The following is a 15,104-nucleotide window of genomic DNA, read 5'->3' as shown; positions in this document are numbered from 1 at the left end:
TTTAAGTTATTTTTATGTGGCCTTAAATGTCTTATATTAAACTTGCTGGAACCGACAGTGTGAAGCAGATTTATTTTTATCATCAACAGCTGATACTAGGCTGTGATGTGATCAGTTTCTCCAAGCATACACAGAGAGGGAACAAGGAGTGACAAAAGCAAACACGCCCTGAAGAGAAACCTGACTAAGAGCGTACAGGTGGATGATGGTGTGTCAGTGAAGCATGTGAGCGATGCATGACACACTGAATCTTCACGATGGTATGTTAGGGATGAGATATGAGTATCTGGCAGCATGATTCCACCTGTTGGCTTCCCTGTGGTTGTTATGGTGTCTTCCTGTGTGATCTGCTCCTACCTGGTAGGTGTTATTGAGGAAGTGAACAGGCACGCTGAAGGGTAAGGAGTGATGGTAGGGGTTCCTCAGGAGGATGGACAGGATCTCCATTCGGGACGGCCTGGCCTGCCTCTCTCCCTTCTGCTGCGTCCTCTCCATGGAGCGCTGGCAGTACACAGCATACTTCCCCGCCTCCGTCCTGAGGAGACAGTGGTTTATACTGTGACTGCTTTTACAACAAGTACAATTACAAATGTTTGTGCTAATATCCCAATTTTTGTTTTTTTAAATGTGAACAATGAAAGCCGGTATTTTTTTTCTAAGTGTATAGGAAGAAGATGTCAAATTTAAGATGAGAGATTTTATTAATACAATTAATCATGGAGCCCAAGCTTCTTTATTTGTATTGGTTGTTATAAAAAAATAACATAAGAAAGATTTTGCAAATCTATTGAGATTATTAGCACTTTCATGGAAAAATGTAAATAGACCAATTATTGGTAAATGTTATATTTTTTATTAATATTTTATTTGTTTACTTTTTATTCTACTTTCAATGTGTTCTTATTTGATTTGATTTGTTTGTTAGTTTTGAATATTGTTAGTTATTTTTATAATTATACTATATATGCTGTTATTAATTAGGTGTGTGTTTGTATTTGCATTATTGGTGGTGTGCCCCTTTGTTTGAGTCAACTTTAAGATCTGACATAAATGACATCAAATATAAATAACTATATTTCACTTGAGATCAAGTTGTGGTTTAGCACTGCAGAGGCTTCCACAGAAGTGAGTTGCTGATTATAAAAGGCTGAAAAGTATTTAACCAACAAAGAAAAAAGAACAAAAGGCACCTCATTGGATAATCGATTCATTTGAATGTCTGCTCAAGCTTGAAACTATTTTAAGTTCAACATAGGAATTTATGTTCAGCGTGCAAATAAAGTCTTGTGCATAACGAGAGATATGTGAAGAACTGGGCTCAATAAGTCAATCAAATAATGAGGACATTGGGCAGATTCAATTCTAAGCGTTAATATAAATAAAAACATGAAGGTTAACATTTTTAATACAAGATTCAAGACTTTATGATATTTATCTATTATTATTTTTTGGGTGTTGTTAAATAATAATAGTAATGATCATAACAGTAATAATAATAACAATCATTTACACTTGTACAAGCATACAACAAATATGTGCAGAAATAAAAAATAAAAGATGCATTGAAATAATTATAATAAAACAACTTTTGACAGAAAGCAGAGTTGCTGCAGAGTAATGAGTTGGGGTTAAGGAGTTTCACAGGGAAGCTTGTAGAGGTGTGTTTAATGGGCTTATTTATTGTTGTCCCTTATTAAATGCTGTGCCTTGGTTCTTGGTGCTAACGTTCGGCCCCTGGTTGTTTCCTCACCTGGAGTCTCCGTGTCTCTTCAGGTGAACCTGCAGCAGCCAGAGGAACGGATGCTGAGGCAGAAACAGTCCCACACACAGAGCCAGAAACTGCCATCCCTGAAGAACAACAGGCAAACACACACACCTCACACAGTCTGTAAACAAACACGACAGAAACTGTACAGAAGCATACGTGCAGAAGGTGACAGAAAACTGCAGCTTCTTCTTTTTGATACAGTTTCATGTGGAACAATGTGCCTCAAGTGTAACTAGCTTCAGTGAATGATCTGACAATAGGCTCCTTTTTCTTTACTCTCACAAAGGAGCTGACTGATGACTCAGCCTGTTGTCTGTTATCTCAGACATAATCATTCTTTGGAATAGTACAACTCTTCCAAACAGGTAAACATACTGTCTGCCCTCTGCTGGTGCTACAGGTATATCTGGTTATTGGTTACAAAACATCACATGATTAAAGTTCTGCTCTTCAAAAGGGTTTATTTTTATTTAAAGAAAATATTTGAAATACCAAAAGTAAAAGTACTTATTATGTAGTATGACCCATGCCAGAATCATGTATGTTACATTATTGCATTATAATTATTTATGCATTACATGGGTGTGGTTTATTTGAATTACTTTTTATACTGCCAGGTTACTGGGTACTGGGGTTGTATGTTACAATGTAATAGTTATTTAAAAGTGTGTATTATTAACCTAATCTGCAAAGTAGCTAATATCTAATGCTGTAAAATGAATATAGTGGAATCAAAAACAAAATTTGCCAACAAAATGTATTCGGGTAAAAGTATGATGTGTAGACTATGGTATATTACTATAAAGCATTATTTATATGAATAGTAATATAAACATAACTATACCTTGCTACAAGCAGATTATAAGGTACCACCAAGGGTTTACGAGTAGTTTGTAATTTATTTATTAATTAGGTTGTGAACACTTTATAAATCATTAATAAGCTTTTATAAGACATGAGATAAACAGGGCAACTGTGACCGGTTGCTTGCCAAATAGTGAGCCCACATTTATCTGTACTGCTAAGCCTTATTATAAATGGTAGTGACTCATTCATAAATGGGGAGTTGTTTCACACTTTACAACAAGTCTCCCTTTTGGCAGTTTTAAATGTTAGTAACTCATAAATAAATGTTCATAAGAGATGCCAAGAAACATCAAGATGGAAGGGGGGGAATCAACTCAGTGAGCAACAGATACCAAGGATGCTGGCTGATGAAGAAGACGAAGTAAGCTAGGTAGCCAATATAAGACTTAGCAGTACAGATAAATGTGGGCTCACTATTTGGCAAGATGACTAAGCCTTATATTGGCTACTCAGCTTACTTTGTCTTCTTCATCAGCCAGCATCCTTGGTATCTGTTGTTCACTGAGTTGATTCTTGCTAAGTAGCCAATATCAGGCTTAATCATCTTGCCAAATAGTGCGCCTGTGTTGATGTATGAAAACTATGTTAGAACTGGTTTATAAATGGTTCTTAATGATTAATAAAGTGTTTACAACCTAATTTATTACCTAATTACAAACCCTTCATGAATCCTTTATACGGGTAGTCTTATTGTAAAGTGGTACCGATTATAACACATAGTTGGTTTGTCTATAATCCACTATGGACATTAGTGTCATAGATTTACTCAGCAATGAATCCAACCTTTTCATACTGTGAAATGTCAGCATTTCCTGTTTACAACTCATGTAACTGCTTCCCCCTTGTGGTGAGAGTGCTTACCTGCAGGGGTGCTGGGTGGCCGTGTGGCTGCCTCCTGCAGGTCTGCTTTATGAGCTGGCAGAAGAACTCGTTCTGCAGCTCGGGGTGGGCCAGACAAACCTGCAGTGCACTCTGGGCCAGGGAGACATGGTAGTCGATGGCCGGAGCATCGATGGCCACGTTGATGAAGAGCTGACACGTCTGAGGAGAGACAATAGGTGGAGTTTAAAGACAAACGCAGGACAAATAGGGACAAAACAGCATTGATTACAGTGTGTGTGTGTGTGTGTGTGTGTGTGTGTGTGTGTGTGTGTGTGTGTGTGTGTGTGTGTGTGTGTGTGCATGCATGCGTGCGTGTGTGTGTACCTTGAAGAGTTTAACGGCCTCTGTCTGCAGAGCTTGTGAAGGCAGCGTGGTCAGAGGAGATAACAGAGCTTCCTTACTGAAACACAACATGGGGTGTCTCCAGAGCTGAGAGTCTGAAGGCAGAACAACATAATGCTAGCTGAATGCAATCATAAAATCATACAAATGGATAAATACAACGTGCTCCATACAAAAATTCCAAAGAAAGACAAATATATGTTTCACAACCTTTTTCAACATATTATTTTGCATGGTAAATGTACTGATTCCATCCATGTCATGTTGATGCTGATCATCATGATCCAAATCTTCCATGGATCATCACCCATCAGGTGAATATTGCTGCAGATGTGTTGAGGTCAGCTGATATTTAATCAGAATTAAAGAAAATAATTAGTGGTCACTTCTTACTTGAATCTCCATCCAGCTGGAAGAGTTTTCCCACCAGTTGTTCGAACTCCGTGCCGACTTTCCCCACGGTGGTGCCCGCTGCCATGGAGAGATGGTACAGCCACGCATCCTACGGAGGCACACACGTTAACGTCAGTGATAATGGGAATGAACACCAAAAGGCATGTTTTGTATTTTTATTGAGAACAGAATTAGTCCTGATTGACAAGTTTTCAGTTTGAATTAAAAAGGATTGCACGCAAATAAACACATGTAAAAATAGTCATCATTCATCATGGAATACCTTACCAAGAGCTATGAGACATACATCTTTTTGAACAGCTGAAAACCTTTTTATTTAGTTTGTCTTTATAATTATTATCATTCTTATTCTTCCTATTATTATTTGTATATTATATATTACTCTATTAGTATTTTCTTTATTTCACATGATATATTTTAGCATTAACTGAGTTTTTATTGTTATTTGTATAAAGCACTTTGAGCTATTTTGTTAAAACATTATTATTAAAACATTTTGGATTACCTTTGACGTGAACAATGTGATGCATCAGAGGTAATTTAGTTTTTTAATTGTTTATGATAGAAAACAAAACATTGCATATAGAAACTCCAATTCAAGCAATAGAAAAGACAAAAGAAATGTAGAGAGTTTAAATGGCCTCTTAAGGCAAATGTGATCTGTGATATTGGGCCACAGTATAAATGAAATTGACTCGACTTCCCGTAGAACGAGCGGGACAGATCATGTGATCAGAAATGACAAAAAAAGCTTTTATAAGTGCTGCTGACCTTCTGGTGGCGGGACTCGATGAGCAGGTAGGTGGGCCCCTGCTCCTGAGGGTGGATGGTGATGGTAAAAGGTGCCGCCTGTAAGCCCTGCCCACATGCCTTCAGTTCGTCATCAGAATCTCTTGACCTGTCCACCTCCTCCACCTTGGCCTCCCACAGCTTGATCTGACCCAGGGGGAACTGGGAAAATACACATGATCCCACACACACACACACACACACTGAAATAACAGGGAACACCTTTTGTCCTATAATAATGAAGCTCCTTTCTGCTGAGTCATTTACAATTTAATATAGATTTTTTGTCCAACCACTTATAGAAAACCTCAAAAATATGACCCTGACGAGCGTTACAGCTTTGTCTACATCCCGAACAGAGATTTCATGTTGAATCATACCTTGTCCTCTTGGCTGCGGAAGTAGTACAAGGTTTTTCCAATCAGAGCACACCAAACCCGCTTGGAGTAGCCGTGCTTAACCTGCAATGGAGTAAACTGATGTCACTAATCACACCACGCTGACAACCTGATATGAAAGACATGGGGGAAATATAAGTGATCAAAATCATTGTTTTGCAAGTCTTTGCGTTCAAGGCCAGATTAAAGTTCCAAATCTAAATTGTCTTAAATTTGCAGGTCTTGATTTAAGTCCTAAACTTATCATGAACAAGTCCTAAATAAGTCATATTGCGCTCTTCACCAATTTCTGCATATTGTGTTTTTTGAAAAGTTGCCATGGTTCTTTCCTGCCTCTTGATTGGACGCTTTTGACTCATTTAAACAAACCGAGTGTCGATTTAGCGATAAAGGAGTGAAGGAAATCAAGGGAGATGAATTGATTGATGGCAAACTGTTTAAATAACATACTCTGTAAGTATTGGGCTTCGGCGAAGGTATCAAGTATTTTCAAACTGACTTGGCAAGTCCTCAGTGTAAAGTGGAGATTCATGTATTTTTTTGAGTTTATCAAGTGAAGTTTAAAGTCCAATGTGTGATTTGAATCTGATTTGAAATCATGTGACTCAAGTCAACATCTCTGCTATACATGCATTATATGAAGAGATTTGAAGTCTAATTTTGAGGTCTTGGTACCTTGATGAGCAGTCCCTTCATGCCGGGCCGGATGTCGGGCTGAGTGAAGAGAGGACTGGCAGCCTTCAGCCGGAGCACACTCTGCAGCACCCGCAGCCACTCCTCCAGCAGGTTGGGGGAGTCCGCCTTCAGGTAGTACACACGCTTTCCTGTCACCACCTGCAGGACACAGGACAGACCCCCATGGAGGGGTGAGGACGAGGACGGGAATCTGTTTTAACTGTGTTTGGATTAGGAGTAGATTTTTCATAGTGGACAAACATACCTGGAGGACTTGTTTACCGTCGCCACGGGTGATGCTGCTGGTGGCGTTGACCTCGATCTGACCCTGAGGTTTCCTGATCACATCACTCTATGAGAGAGGAATAGAGTTTTACAGTGGCACATTGAAGAAATACAGACATACACGGTTGCCCATAAAGTTGGAATAATTTAGTTTTTAGACATATTGCTGTTTTTATTCCTATTTACACACACAATCATGAGAAGAGGTCGAACGTGTTTTATTCAAACTTTAGGGGCAACAGCGTATATCCACTTAGCTCGATGAATACAAATCATCTGTCAACAACAAAATGGATTTATACTAATTAAACCACATTTAATGACAACTATTTGAAGCTATACCATAGAGATGAACGCAGTGGAGTAATGATGAACATACACATACTTAAGTAAACAAAAACAAAAAACATTTAAGAAAAAAAAGCACTTAGATTCAAATAATATGACTTTGACAATAATTGTTGGAAGAAACCCACAGGTGAGTTGTAGTAGAGCAGCTCTCCGTCTTTGAGGACAAACCAGCGTCTCTTCCAAGTCTTCTTCCACGTCTTCACCATTTTTAACAGGTAGCCGGACTTCTCCATTGGTTCCTACAGAGACACGACACTGTTCAGTTTGATGTAGTACAGTAAAGTACAATACAAACTACATGCTGCAATTTCCACTAATTTAAAAGTGAGTTTAAAAAAAATTCATTAAAAGGACGTTGCCAAATATATATATAATAAAATACTTTATTGTATTTATTGAAACCTGGTAGAACTACTGGTGTGTTATTGCATGTTACGAAAGGAGCTTGAAATGTTAATTTGAGATATTTCTGAGGGACTCACACTCTTGCCGTTGTCACTGACTGTGGAGCAGGTCTTGGGGAGTTTCTGCTCCGGTTCAGAGCACTCTGTGTCGGTGGAGTAGGCGTCAGGGGGGATGGCGTAGTCGCTCTCTGATGTCATGGAAGACATGGACACAGCTGGAGGAAAAGAAAAAGTGAAGAAGTTGATGAGATGGTACTATTAAGAGAGAAAGTATTAAACAAGCTTCCAGCATGTGTGTGGTCCGTACCTCTCTTGAGCGATCGCGGGCTGCCGGGGCTGCTGTCCTTGCGGGAGCTGGAGGAGGTGTGAGAGCTGCAGATGGAGGCGTCCTCCTCTCCGGAGCTGGAAGACTCCTCGGAGCTGGACGTCTCGTCTGAGAATGGACTGCTGCTCAGCAGGGTGGCTTTCTGCAGGACGGTGGGGCAGCGATCAAGCCATAATACTGTATATCAAAATCTTAACCTCACTACTCAGACTGTAACACCACTGTTGAGAGAAAACTGTGCTGAGCAATATTTACAAGCTATTAATATTGTAACTGGCTGCTATTTTATTGAGTTCTTTTTTTAAATGCAGCTAATTTTTTTAACCATAGATGTGTACTTGATTTGATTGTATTAATGTGTGCTTGCCTCTTTATATCATATATTACTCTTCTGCTCTACTCAACTTATTTTGCATTTTATCTGCACTGTCCCCTTGCTGTAAAATTGTAAATGTCCCCGCTGTAAGACGTATATAAATTGGGGTTAAGGTTTAGATTAGGTTTAGGTCAGATATAATGTCTAAATGTTCGCTGAATGCATTACAGTCTTATTTTGATGTAAAGCTGGACTCACCCCCTTCAGAGTCGTATACACTGGAGTAGTCATGTTTCTGTAGATGAGGGAGGTGTACATTACAAAGGCAGGGTAGGAGGATTTGAGTGAGTGGTCTGCAACACAGATCACAGATCAGTTAGCCAGAGTCTGAGTTTGAGCGAGAAGGTGCACGTCTCCCCCTTCCCCCCCCCATCTTACCTTTGCTAGCAGGGTCTGTGCAGGAAGTCTCAGACAGTCGGATCCCTGACTTGGCCACAGCATATATACGACTCTCCTGTTGACAGAAACTGGCAGGATTAACGGTCAAAAAGAAACACTGACACTTCTACAGGGGCTGCAGCAGATGGCACTGTGAATACTAGAAATACAAATAGTAGCGCATCGACCTGAAATGACAGGCATGTGATGAAAACCATGTAGCCCCTAATAATAATATTATTTTCTGAACATGTTTACTAGATTTGAACCTAACCTGATCAAAAACATAATAAAGGCCCACAGATGCAAAAACTTTCGCACTACTAATTAATTTTCATTAAAGAGCTTAAAACTGGTGTACACTTTTATAACCCATAATGAGATCAAGTAAAACATAATATCCTGTTCACCAAAATAAGCGCATATTTTTTTTAATGCGGGAGAACCTTTGAAAATGATGCAATAGATTCCTTTGATATTGTCAGTAAACACTGCAGTATCCACTAACAGGAAGCTGGGAGTCTGCTGGCCTGGAAAAGAGCGTATTCATTTGATTGTCTGTTATTGATTGTACATTGAATATGTTAATGTGGGTTAGTGTTTTTTTTTTGCATGCAGTGGGAAATAGGCTTTAGATGATCTTACCCAGGAGGGCAGCCTGTGTAGCGGGGGTGTGGGGGGCACGGAGCTGTCACTGTCCTGCCCTGGGATGACCTCTGATTCAGGAGGCCCAGGCATGTCCTTTCCGGTCTCCATGCCGACCTCCTGCTCCTGGTCGAGGTCTGTTTCCTGCGGGCGGAGGGGGCGCAGCATGCTGAGAGCGTTACGCGTGTGGCCGTGTGCGACCTCACTGCTGATGGGGGGCTGGCTCAGGTGTTTCTTAGCCAGAGCTACGTTCATCAGCCCGAATCCTGCCGGGGTCCGCAGACGGGGCTGTTTGGGGGAGGCGGGGTTGTCCCTCGGGTCCTGGGGCGGGTTTGGACGTTTGGGGGTAAGGGCGGGCGTGAGGATGGGGCTGGGGGTGTTGGGCTCGCTGGAAGACGACGAGGAGTCGAGTCTCTGTGATTGAAAGCGTTTGTTTAGCTCCTCAGAGGTGTAGTCCTCCAGTTTGCCCCCCTCCTCCTCCTCTTCCTTACACCCTCCCAGGGGCCCATCCGAGGACCCCAGCAGGCTGAAGCGGGGCCGCTCGGCGCGCTGCATGTCATCGTCGAACAGAGAACTGCTGTCGTCCGAGGCAGTCAGGTAGGTCTCACTGCCGGGGCGGCTGAACTCCACACCGCCCGACCCCCCCCCGACCCCCTCCCCCTCTGAGGCGGCGCTGGAGAGCACGGAGGAAACGCCGCGGGACTCGGGGCCACGAGCAGGATCTCCCTGGCTCTCAGACACACTGTCGTCTCCCAGATGTCCGGTGGGGTCAGGGGTCTGGATGTCACCGTTTGTCCCTGAGGAGGCTGCCTGCTCACCGCTAATCTCTGCCAAAGCAAACATGAGGAAATATATCTAATAACTGTTAAGAATATTTGTTTTAATTAAGGTGGGGATCATGAAACCCCCTCAGTGTTGATTTATAATAAGCAAATGTCTTATAGCAGAGTTCACATAAATGATTAAATCTAAACTTAATTTCTCTGTATATCTTTGCCTTTCATTATTGATTTTAAAGTTATTTTCTACTTGTTTATGAGGTTCTTTATGTTTTGGGACCGGCCTACATTACTAATTATTTAATAAAGCTTCACAGTCTCTAAGATCTTACGCTGCAGTCTTTGTAAATACAAACTATCACACCAATAACAAAATCAGCAGCTTTGTCTTTTATCTAACTATGTACTAAAACTATTGAGAAAGAAGTCCAATAGTATAGAAGTCTAGGAAAAATGACCTGCCTTCTCACTTCATTTATCACTGTATATAACATTTTCTTTGTATGTTTTTTTATTATTGTTATTATAGCTGGTCTCTTTCAGAGTAAGATAGATAAAGTAAGTGATAAAGCAGTGAATGATTCAGGGCTACCGTGTGAGAGGTCGCTACCTGTCATTGCTAGGTTGTGTTTTCATCTTAAAACCATTTGTTGGGCATTTCAACATGTATTGTTCCGCAGTCAGTTGTATTAAGCTAGGCCCTTTGTGTTACTTTTGGCTCTAAAAAATAAGATGGAGAACTTGAGTCTTCAAAACCTTATGAATACGGCCAATTTTTAAATAAAGTTAATGGAAGGAAAGGTATTTATTTGTCCATGAATGCTCTGTTTCTCTTGTCAAATAAGACCAACAACTACCAGTAATTAATTAAAGTCAGGGGTCAAATAGTATGGTTGTGGGAACAATTGCCCAAGACCCCATGAATGTAACCAAATGGCTAAAAAAGTCTTCTGAGTCTCTTTGTTAATCCTCTATGATAAGTACCTACTACTGCCCATCTCGTTCCTTAACCAAATCTGTGAATATGCAGGGACTTACCGTTTTCTTCTATGTCCTCAGCCTCTCCCTGGGTGCTGAGGGTCCTCTGGCAGGGTGCTGGTCCTGTAAGGACCTGGGGGCTCTTCCCCCTCACCTGGAAACAGCCGAACGTCAGGCTGCTGAGCCGCTGGGCCTCCCCTTGTCTGCACAGGACTCCTCTTCCCGCACCACACTTCTGCTCAAAGGCTGCACACACAAACATGTTTCAACAGTATTAGTATGCAAAAGTGTGTGTGTGTGTGTGTGTGTGTGTGTGTGTGTGTGTGTGTGTGTGTGTGTGTGTGTGTGTGTGTGTGTGTGTGTTTCATAGACTGTATATATAAAGGTGTGTATGCACATGCATGCACTTGATACTTGCTATAGTGTCATCATGAAGGTGTTATCAAACTAGATTAGATATATTCCAACAGGACAGAAAAGGCTCTTACCCTGCACTTGTTTCTGTAACTCCAGAATCTGAGCCTCCTGTTGCTTGTTGGTTTCTCTTAGCGCAGCGTTCTCAACCTCAAACTGAAACAAATATGTTTCAACATAAAAGCACATCCCAACACACATGTTGCCACTTTTCCATCCAACTTTATATCTAAAGCTATAATTTAATTGACCTCTGATAACTTCAGCATCACCCATTCCTTGATTTTGGCTGCTTTCTCCTCCACTGTTTTGGAGTCCTGAAGTCGGATCTGTTTCTGTTTCGGAAATATAGGAAAGGAGGCTAAATCATGAGTTGACCTTGGTACTCGAGCATAAAAGTCACTCATGGTATTTCAAGCAAATGGATTGTGTTAATGCAGATTAAATAGTGGGAAATGCCAAATTAAACCCAAAAACTGACATTAAAGGTGGGGTAGGTAATTTTGGAGAAACCAGCTCGAGTGCGCTAGAATTTGAAAATACACAGCCGGAAAAAATCTGCCACTTCCTTACAGAGCCCCTCCTCCAACACACACGAACGTGCACATGACCAATGAGGGCACGAGATAAGTTGTTTGTGCACAGATGGAAGGCTGACAGGCAGGTAGGCCATCCAGTTATTTTAGCCGGGCCGGCTAAAATGATTGGTCGTGCTTTTTACAGTACTACGGCTTCCAGAGATGACTTTTTTTTATGGATTTTTTGTCAAAGCACTTAAGATATTCATTGCTATCGGGATGTTAAGAGCATTCCATGGAATATAACAAAAAGTGTATCTCGAGCCGGTTTCTCAAACTTACCTACCCCACCTTTAATAAATGAATTTACGGCAACAAAGCTAGCTAACGCTATGGGAAGCTCTATCACTTTTGTCCACAGGGGGCGCCTGTATTTGTAGTGGCTTTGAACCATAGCTTTCAACTTAAACCTGTGATCATGATTATTAGTAGAATTTAAAACTGAGAATGTAGGTTGCTCTTTTTGCATTTTAAATGTTCTTATTTAGGGATTATAAGAAAGCTTTTTACAAGGGACTGAGAGTTTCTTATGTTTTCTGCTTTCTGTGTCGACTGACTGCATGCCTGTATCTTCCTCAGTCTACATTATTTGGCACCTTTAAAAACTGTTTTAAAAAAAATCCCCTGGCTGTTGATATGAAGAAACTCTCCATGTGATGAGTGTTACCTGCTCCTCCAGCTGCTGTTCCATCTGTGCGATGACGTCCTCCTTCTCCTGCACCACGGCCTGCAGCTCCTGGCACCGCTGGAACAAACGCACCTCCGCATCTCCGGACTGACTGTCTGGAGCCTTCAGCTTCTCCTCCATCCACTGTACCTGAAAGTACATGTTCACACTGTAAATACACATGTGTACGCATAATACACACACTGACAGGAGAGGTATACACACTTTTGAATGGATCCTTACCTGCTGGTGAGCGGTGAGTGCCCGTTTTTCCGCATCGATCACCTGCGTCTCCAACTGTTGAATCTGGGAAAGGAAGAGCACAATATTAGTTTTCATTCCTCATTTGCGCTATTGTTTGAATATTTTATTCTTCTATTATCTTTCTCTTTTGATCTTAAAACTGATATAATACATATTGCATCCTATGAACACTTCCTTCACCTGCAGCATCTGATCAGAAACTGTTTGTTATTTCCCCTCAGCTTCACCCCAGAGGGAAAATATTCCATGTAAGTCCTGAGTCAAGCACAACCGCACCAAATAAAGACAAAGCAAGTGCTGCATGCTGAAGCTGAATGAGCTCCAGATAATGCAAATATGTTGCAAAGGAACAGATGCTTTGCAGCTGTTCATTGGGCACCTTTAACCAGCTACATAATAATAATGAGGTGTCACTTCTAAAAAGGTACAGCCAGCTCTTTGTTTGCTAAGATCAGAGCAGAGCCTGTGGAACCTTGTATGAGTGTGTTAAAAGCTGCTGCAACACCAAAAGGTCACACAGCCTGGATACACACATGTGGATGGACTGGAAGCACAAACACACAAGGATGAAAAACCCTGAGGGAGTTGAAGGGAGAGATAACTTTATGAGCAACATTCCTCCGAAATTCCTCAGCTGAAAGTGGTGGAATCAGCACGAGGAGACTCTTCTCAAACCTCAGTGGCTTTGTGAAGGAAAATATGCCAGAATCTCGATGGGAATTATCTGCTTAGCAACTCTGCAACCATCGTGGTTAGAATATTTTTGCTCCATGTGCACATAGTATATGGGGCATTGGCATTCTACCGAATTAGTACAAAGTGCGGTCCCACAACAAGAAAAACTATTTAACAAAACAATTAAGTATTCAGACATAGATATTTACTAAGAATATGTTATGGTCTATTTAAACATAAGGCATTACATTATATAGTGATAAGCTTAATATATACAAAAACATCATTTATATAGGGTACTTTCTATTGGGAAGTAGCTGTCCCCAACCCTGACATCTAAATTTCAATTTCTTTAAATAACACTTTTTCAATGGTGTATTTAGAAGATCTTTATGATAACATTCAAACAGAAGTTGGAATATTTCGATTTATTGTGGATTTAATTTTTTTATAAAACAAACTATACTTAAAAAAATCATGTCCTCAGTTTTCATGTCACTACCGAAACACAAGGGGTTTTAGTCCAATGGGTGAGCCTGGTTTCTAGCAACAAGTAGCTATATCCCATGCTTTTGATATAAATCTGTTCCAAAATCTGAAAATTGGCATGTAACCTTAAGAATTGTCACTATCTTCAATTAAGTAAACTTTTTCGGGGTTTTATGCAAAGTATTAGGTTCTTATATGTGTAAACCTCTTCAAATACATTTTTGCTAGCCATGTACTTGCTAGCATTCTTTAGTTATGCTCAATTTTAGCAAGAATCGTCACTACTGAAACATATGGTTAAGTTTTGGTAATTGACATGATCGTTTCGGTAGTGACAAAATGGAATGGTAAGCAGGTAAATCCCGCCATTTTGAAATAAATGTGTTTTAAAGTCTCAAAATCAGTGTGTTACTTTAAAGGTCTCTTATTATACTATTGTTAGGCATATATTATAGGTCTCAGATATATAAAAAACATGTCAATGAAGTGTTTTGCTCAAAATACCAAACAGATTCTAGCCTCATCCCCCTCTATTTCAGCCTGTTACTAAAGTGCTGATTCTGGGTCAGTAGCTTCAAACATTCACACTTCAACATAAGGCATGTTATGAGTTAAGATTAAGCAATAAGATTGAGGGAATATGATACAACTTTGAGAATAAAACACTGCAGTCACTACCGAAAAGTGGATATTATTTTGTAAAAAATTAAGTATATTGACACATTCCAATACAGTCTGAAAATACGATATAAAAATGTACGGTTCTTTTACTAGATATGTGTAATTTAGATATGGTACAAAATATATATGGACAAAGTTTTGGGGAAAAAACTTACACATTTCAACCTGACTTTGCACCAATTCGGTAGAATGGCCCATATAGTACATTTAATAAAAATTCCTTAGTATGTATCTAACCACATTTTTGTATCCACACACAGAGTCTCTCTCCCCACAACAAAGGGCTTTTCAAGAGAGCCATCTCCCAGAGCGGTGTCGCCCTTTGCCCATGGGCTATCAACAAGAACCCCCGCAGGTTTGCTGAGGAGGTATACAAAAGCTTTACTTACATGTTTTGTTTCTTATCTGTAATAGTTTTCTGAAATGTAAGCTGGGGTCGCATTGTTTGCCATTTAGTGTGAAGGTTGCAGCGTAGACCGATAATGGCCTCTCAACTGCTCTCGAACGTTCTGTTGAATTTCTGACACATCAGAAAATGTGGGTTGGCCGTCTTCAAGCTCCAACACAGTTGAAACATAACCACAAGGGCCGTTTCCACTATTTGAACATGATTACATTTCTCTGTCAGGGTTGCCTATACAGGTCAACTGCTCCCACCGATAAAAGGATGGCTCCGCCTG

General features: G+C 40.5%; 2 protein-coding genes across 2 annotated transcripts in view; one reads left to right on the top strand and one right to left on the bottom strand.

The window, feature by feature from the left end:
- Positions 1 to 252: 252 nt before the first annotated feature.
- plekhh2 (pleckstrin homology domain containing, family H (with MyTH4 domain) member 2) lies at positions 253 to 12,654 on the bottom strand. Its single transcript, XM_010766767.1, has 20 exons — positions 12,559 to 12,654; positions 12,316 to 12,465; positions 11,322 to 11,405; positions 11,145 to 11,226; positions 10,717 to 10,902; positions 8,900 to 9,726; positions 8,255 to 8,330; positions 8,075 to 8,169; positions 7,483 to 7,642; positions 7,254 to 7,390; positions 6,897 to 7,010; positions 6,401 to 6,487; positions 6,136 to 6,294; positions 5,443 to 5,523; positions 5,045 to 5,224; positions 4,253 to 4,361; positions 3,842 to 3,954; positions 3,497 to 3,676; positions 1,751 to 1,848; positions 253 to 535 (listed from the first exon to the last, which is right to left on the bottom strand). The coding sequence occupies exons 1-20, from the start codon at positions 12,652 to 12,654 to the stop codon at positions 253 to 255; spliced, it is 3,297 nt and encodes a 1,098-aa protein (XP_010765069.1).
- A 1,126-nt stretch (positions 12,655 to 13,780) lies between these two features.
- LOC104941632 (bile salt-activated lipase-like) overlaps positions 13,781 to 15,104 on the top strand; it is a gene marked incomplete at its 3' end in the record, with an annotated part of 2,345 nt that continues 1,021 nt past the window's right edge. The window contains exon 1 of the mRNA XM_010766766.1: positions 13,781 to 13,784. Within this exon, the coding sequence (XP_010765068.1) occupies positions 13,781 to 13,784 (4 nt within the window). The remainder of the gene's footprint in view (positions 13,785 to 15,104) is intronic.

The sequence above is a fragment of the Notothenia coriiceps genome, unplaced genomic scaffold (assembly GCF_000735185.1).
Source record: "Notothenia coriiceps isolate Sejong01 unplaced genomic scaffold, NC01 NC01_scaffold00003551, whole genome shotgun sequence".
Taxonomy (NCBI): Eukaryota; Metazoa; Chordata; class Actinopteri; order Perciformes; family Nototheniidae; genus Notothenia; species Notothenia coriiceps.
Note: the sequence above shows the minus strand (reverse complement) of the source record. Positions and strands in the feature narration are given on the sequence as shown.

What these genes read in the sequence shown, in the direction of transcription:
- plekhh2 (XM_010766767.1), bottom strand. Translation starts at nt 12,654, where the DNA reads ATGAAAACTAATATTGTGCTCTTCCTTTCCCAGATTCAACAGTTGGAG. An exon ending in TGAGGACATAGAAGAAAACG is followed by an intron (nt 9,727 to 10,716) that starts GTAAGTCCCTGC and finishes TTGCTTTGGCAG; the next exon opens with AGATTAGCGGTGAGCAGGCA. An exon ending in CCAGCTGGATGGAGATTCAA is followed by an intron (nt 3,955 to 4,252) that starts GTAAGAAGTGAC and finishes TTCTGCCTTCAG; the next exon opens with ACTCTCAGCTCTGGAGACAC.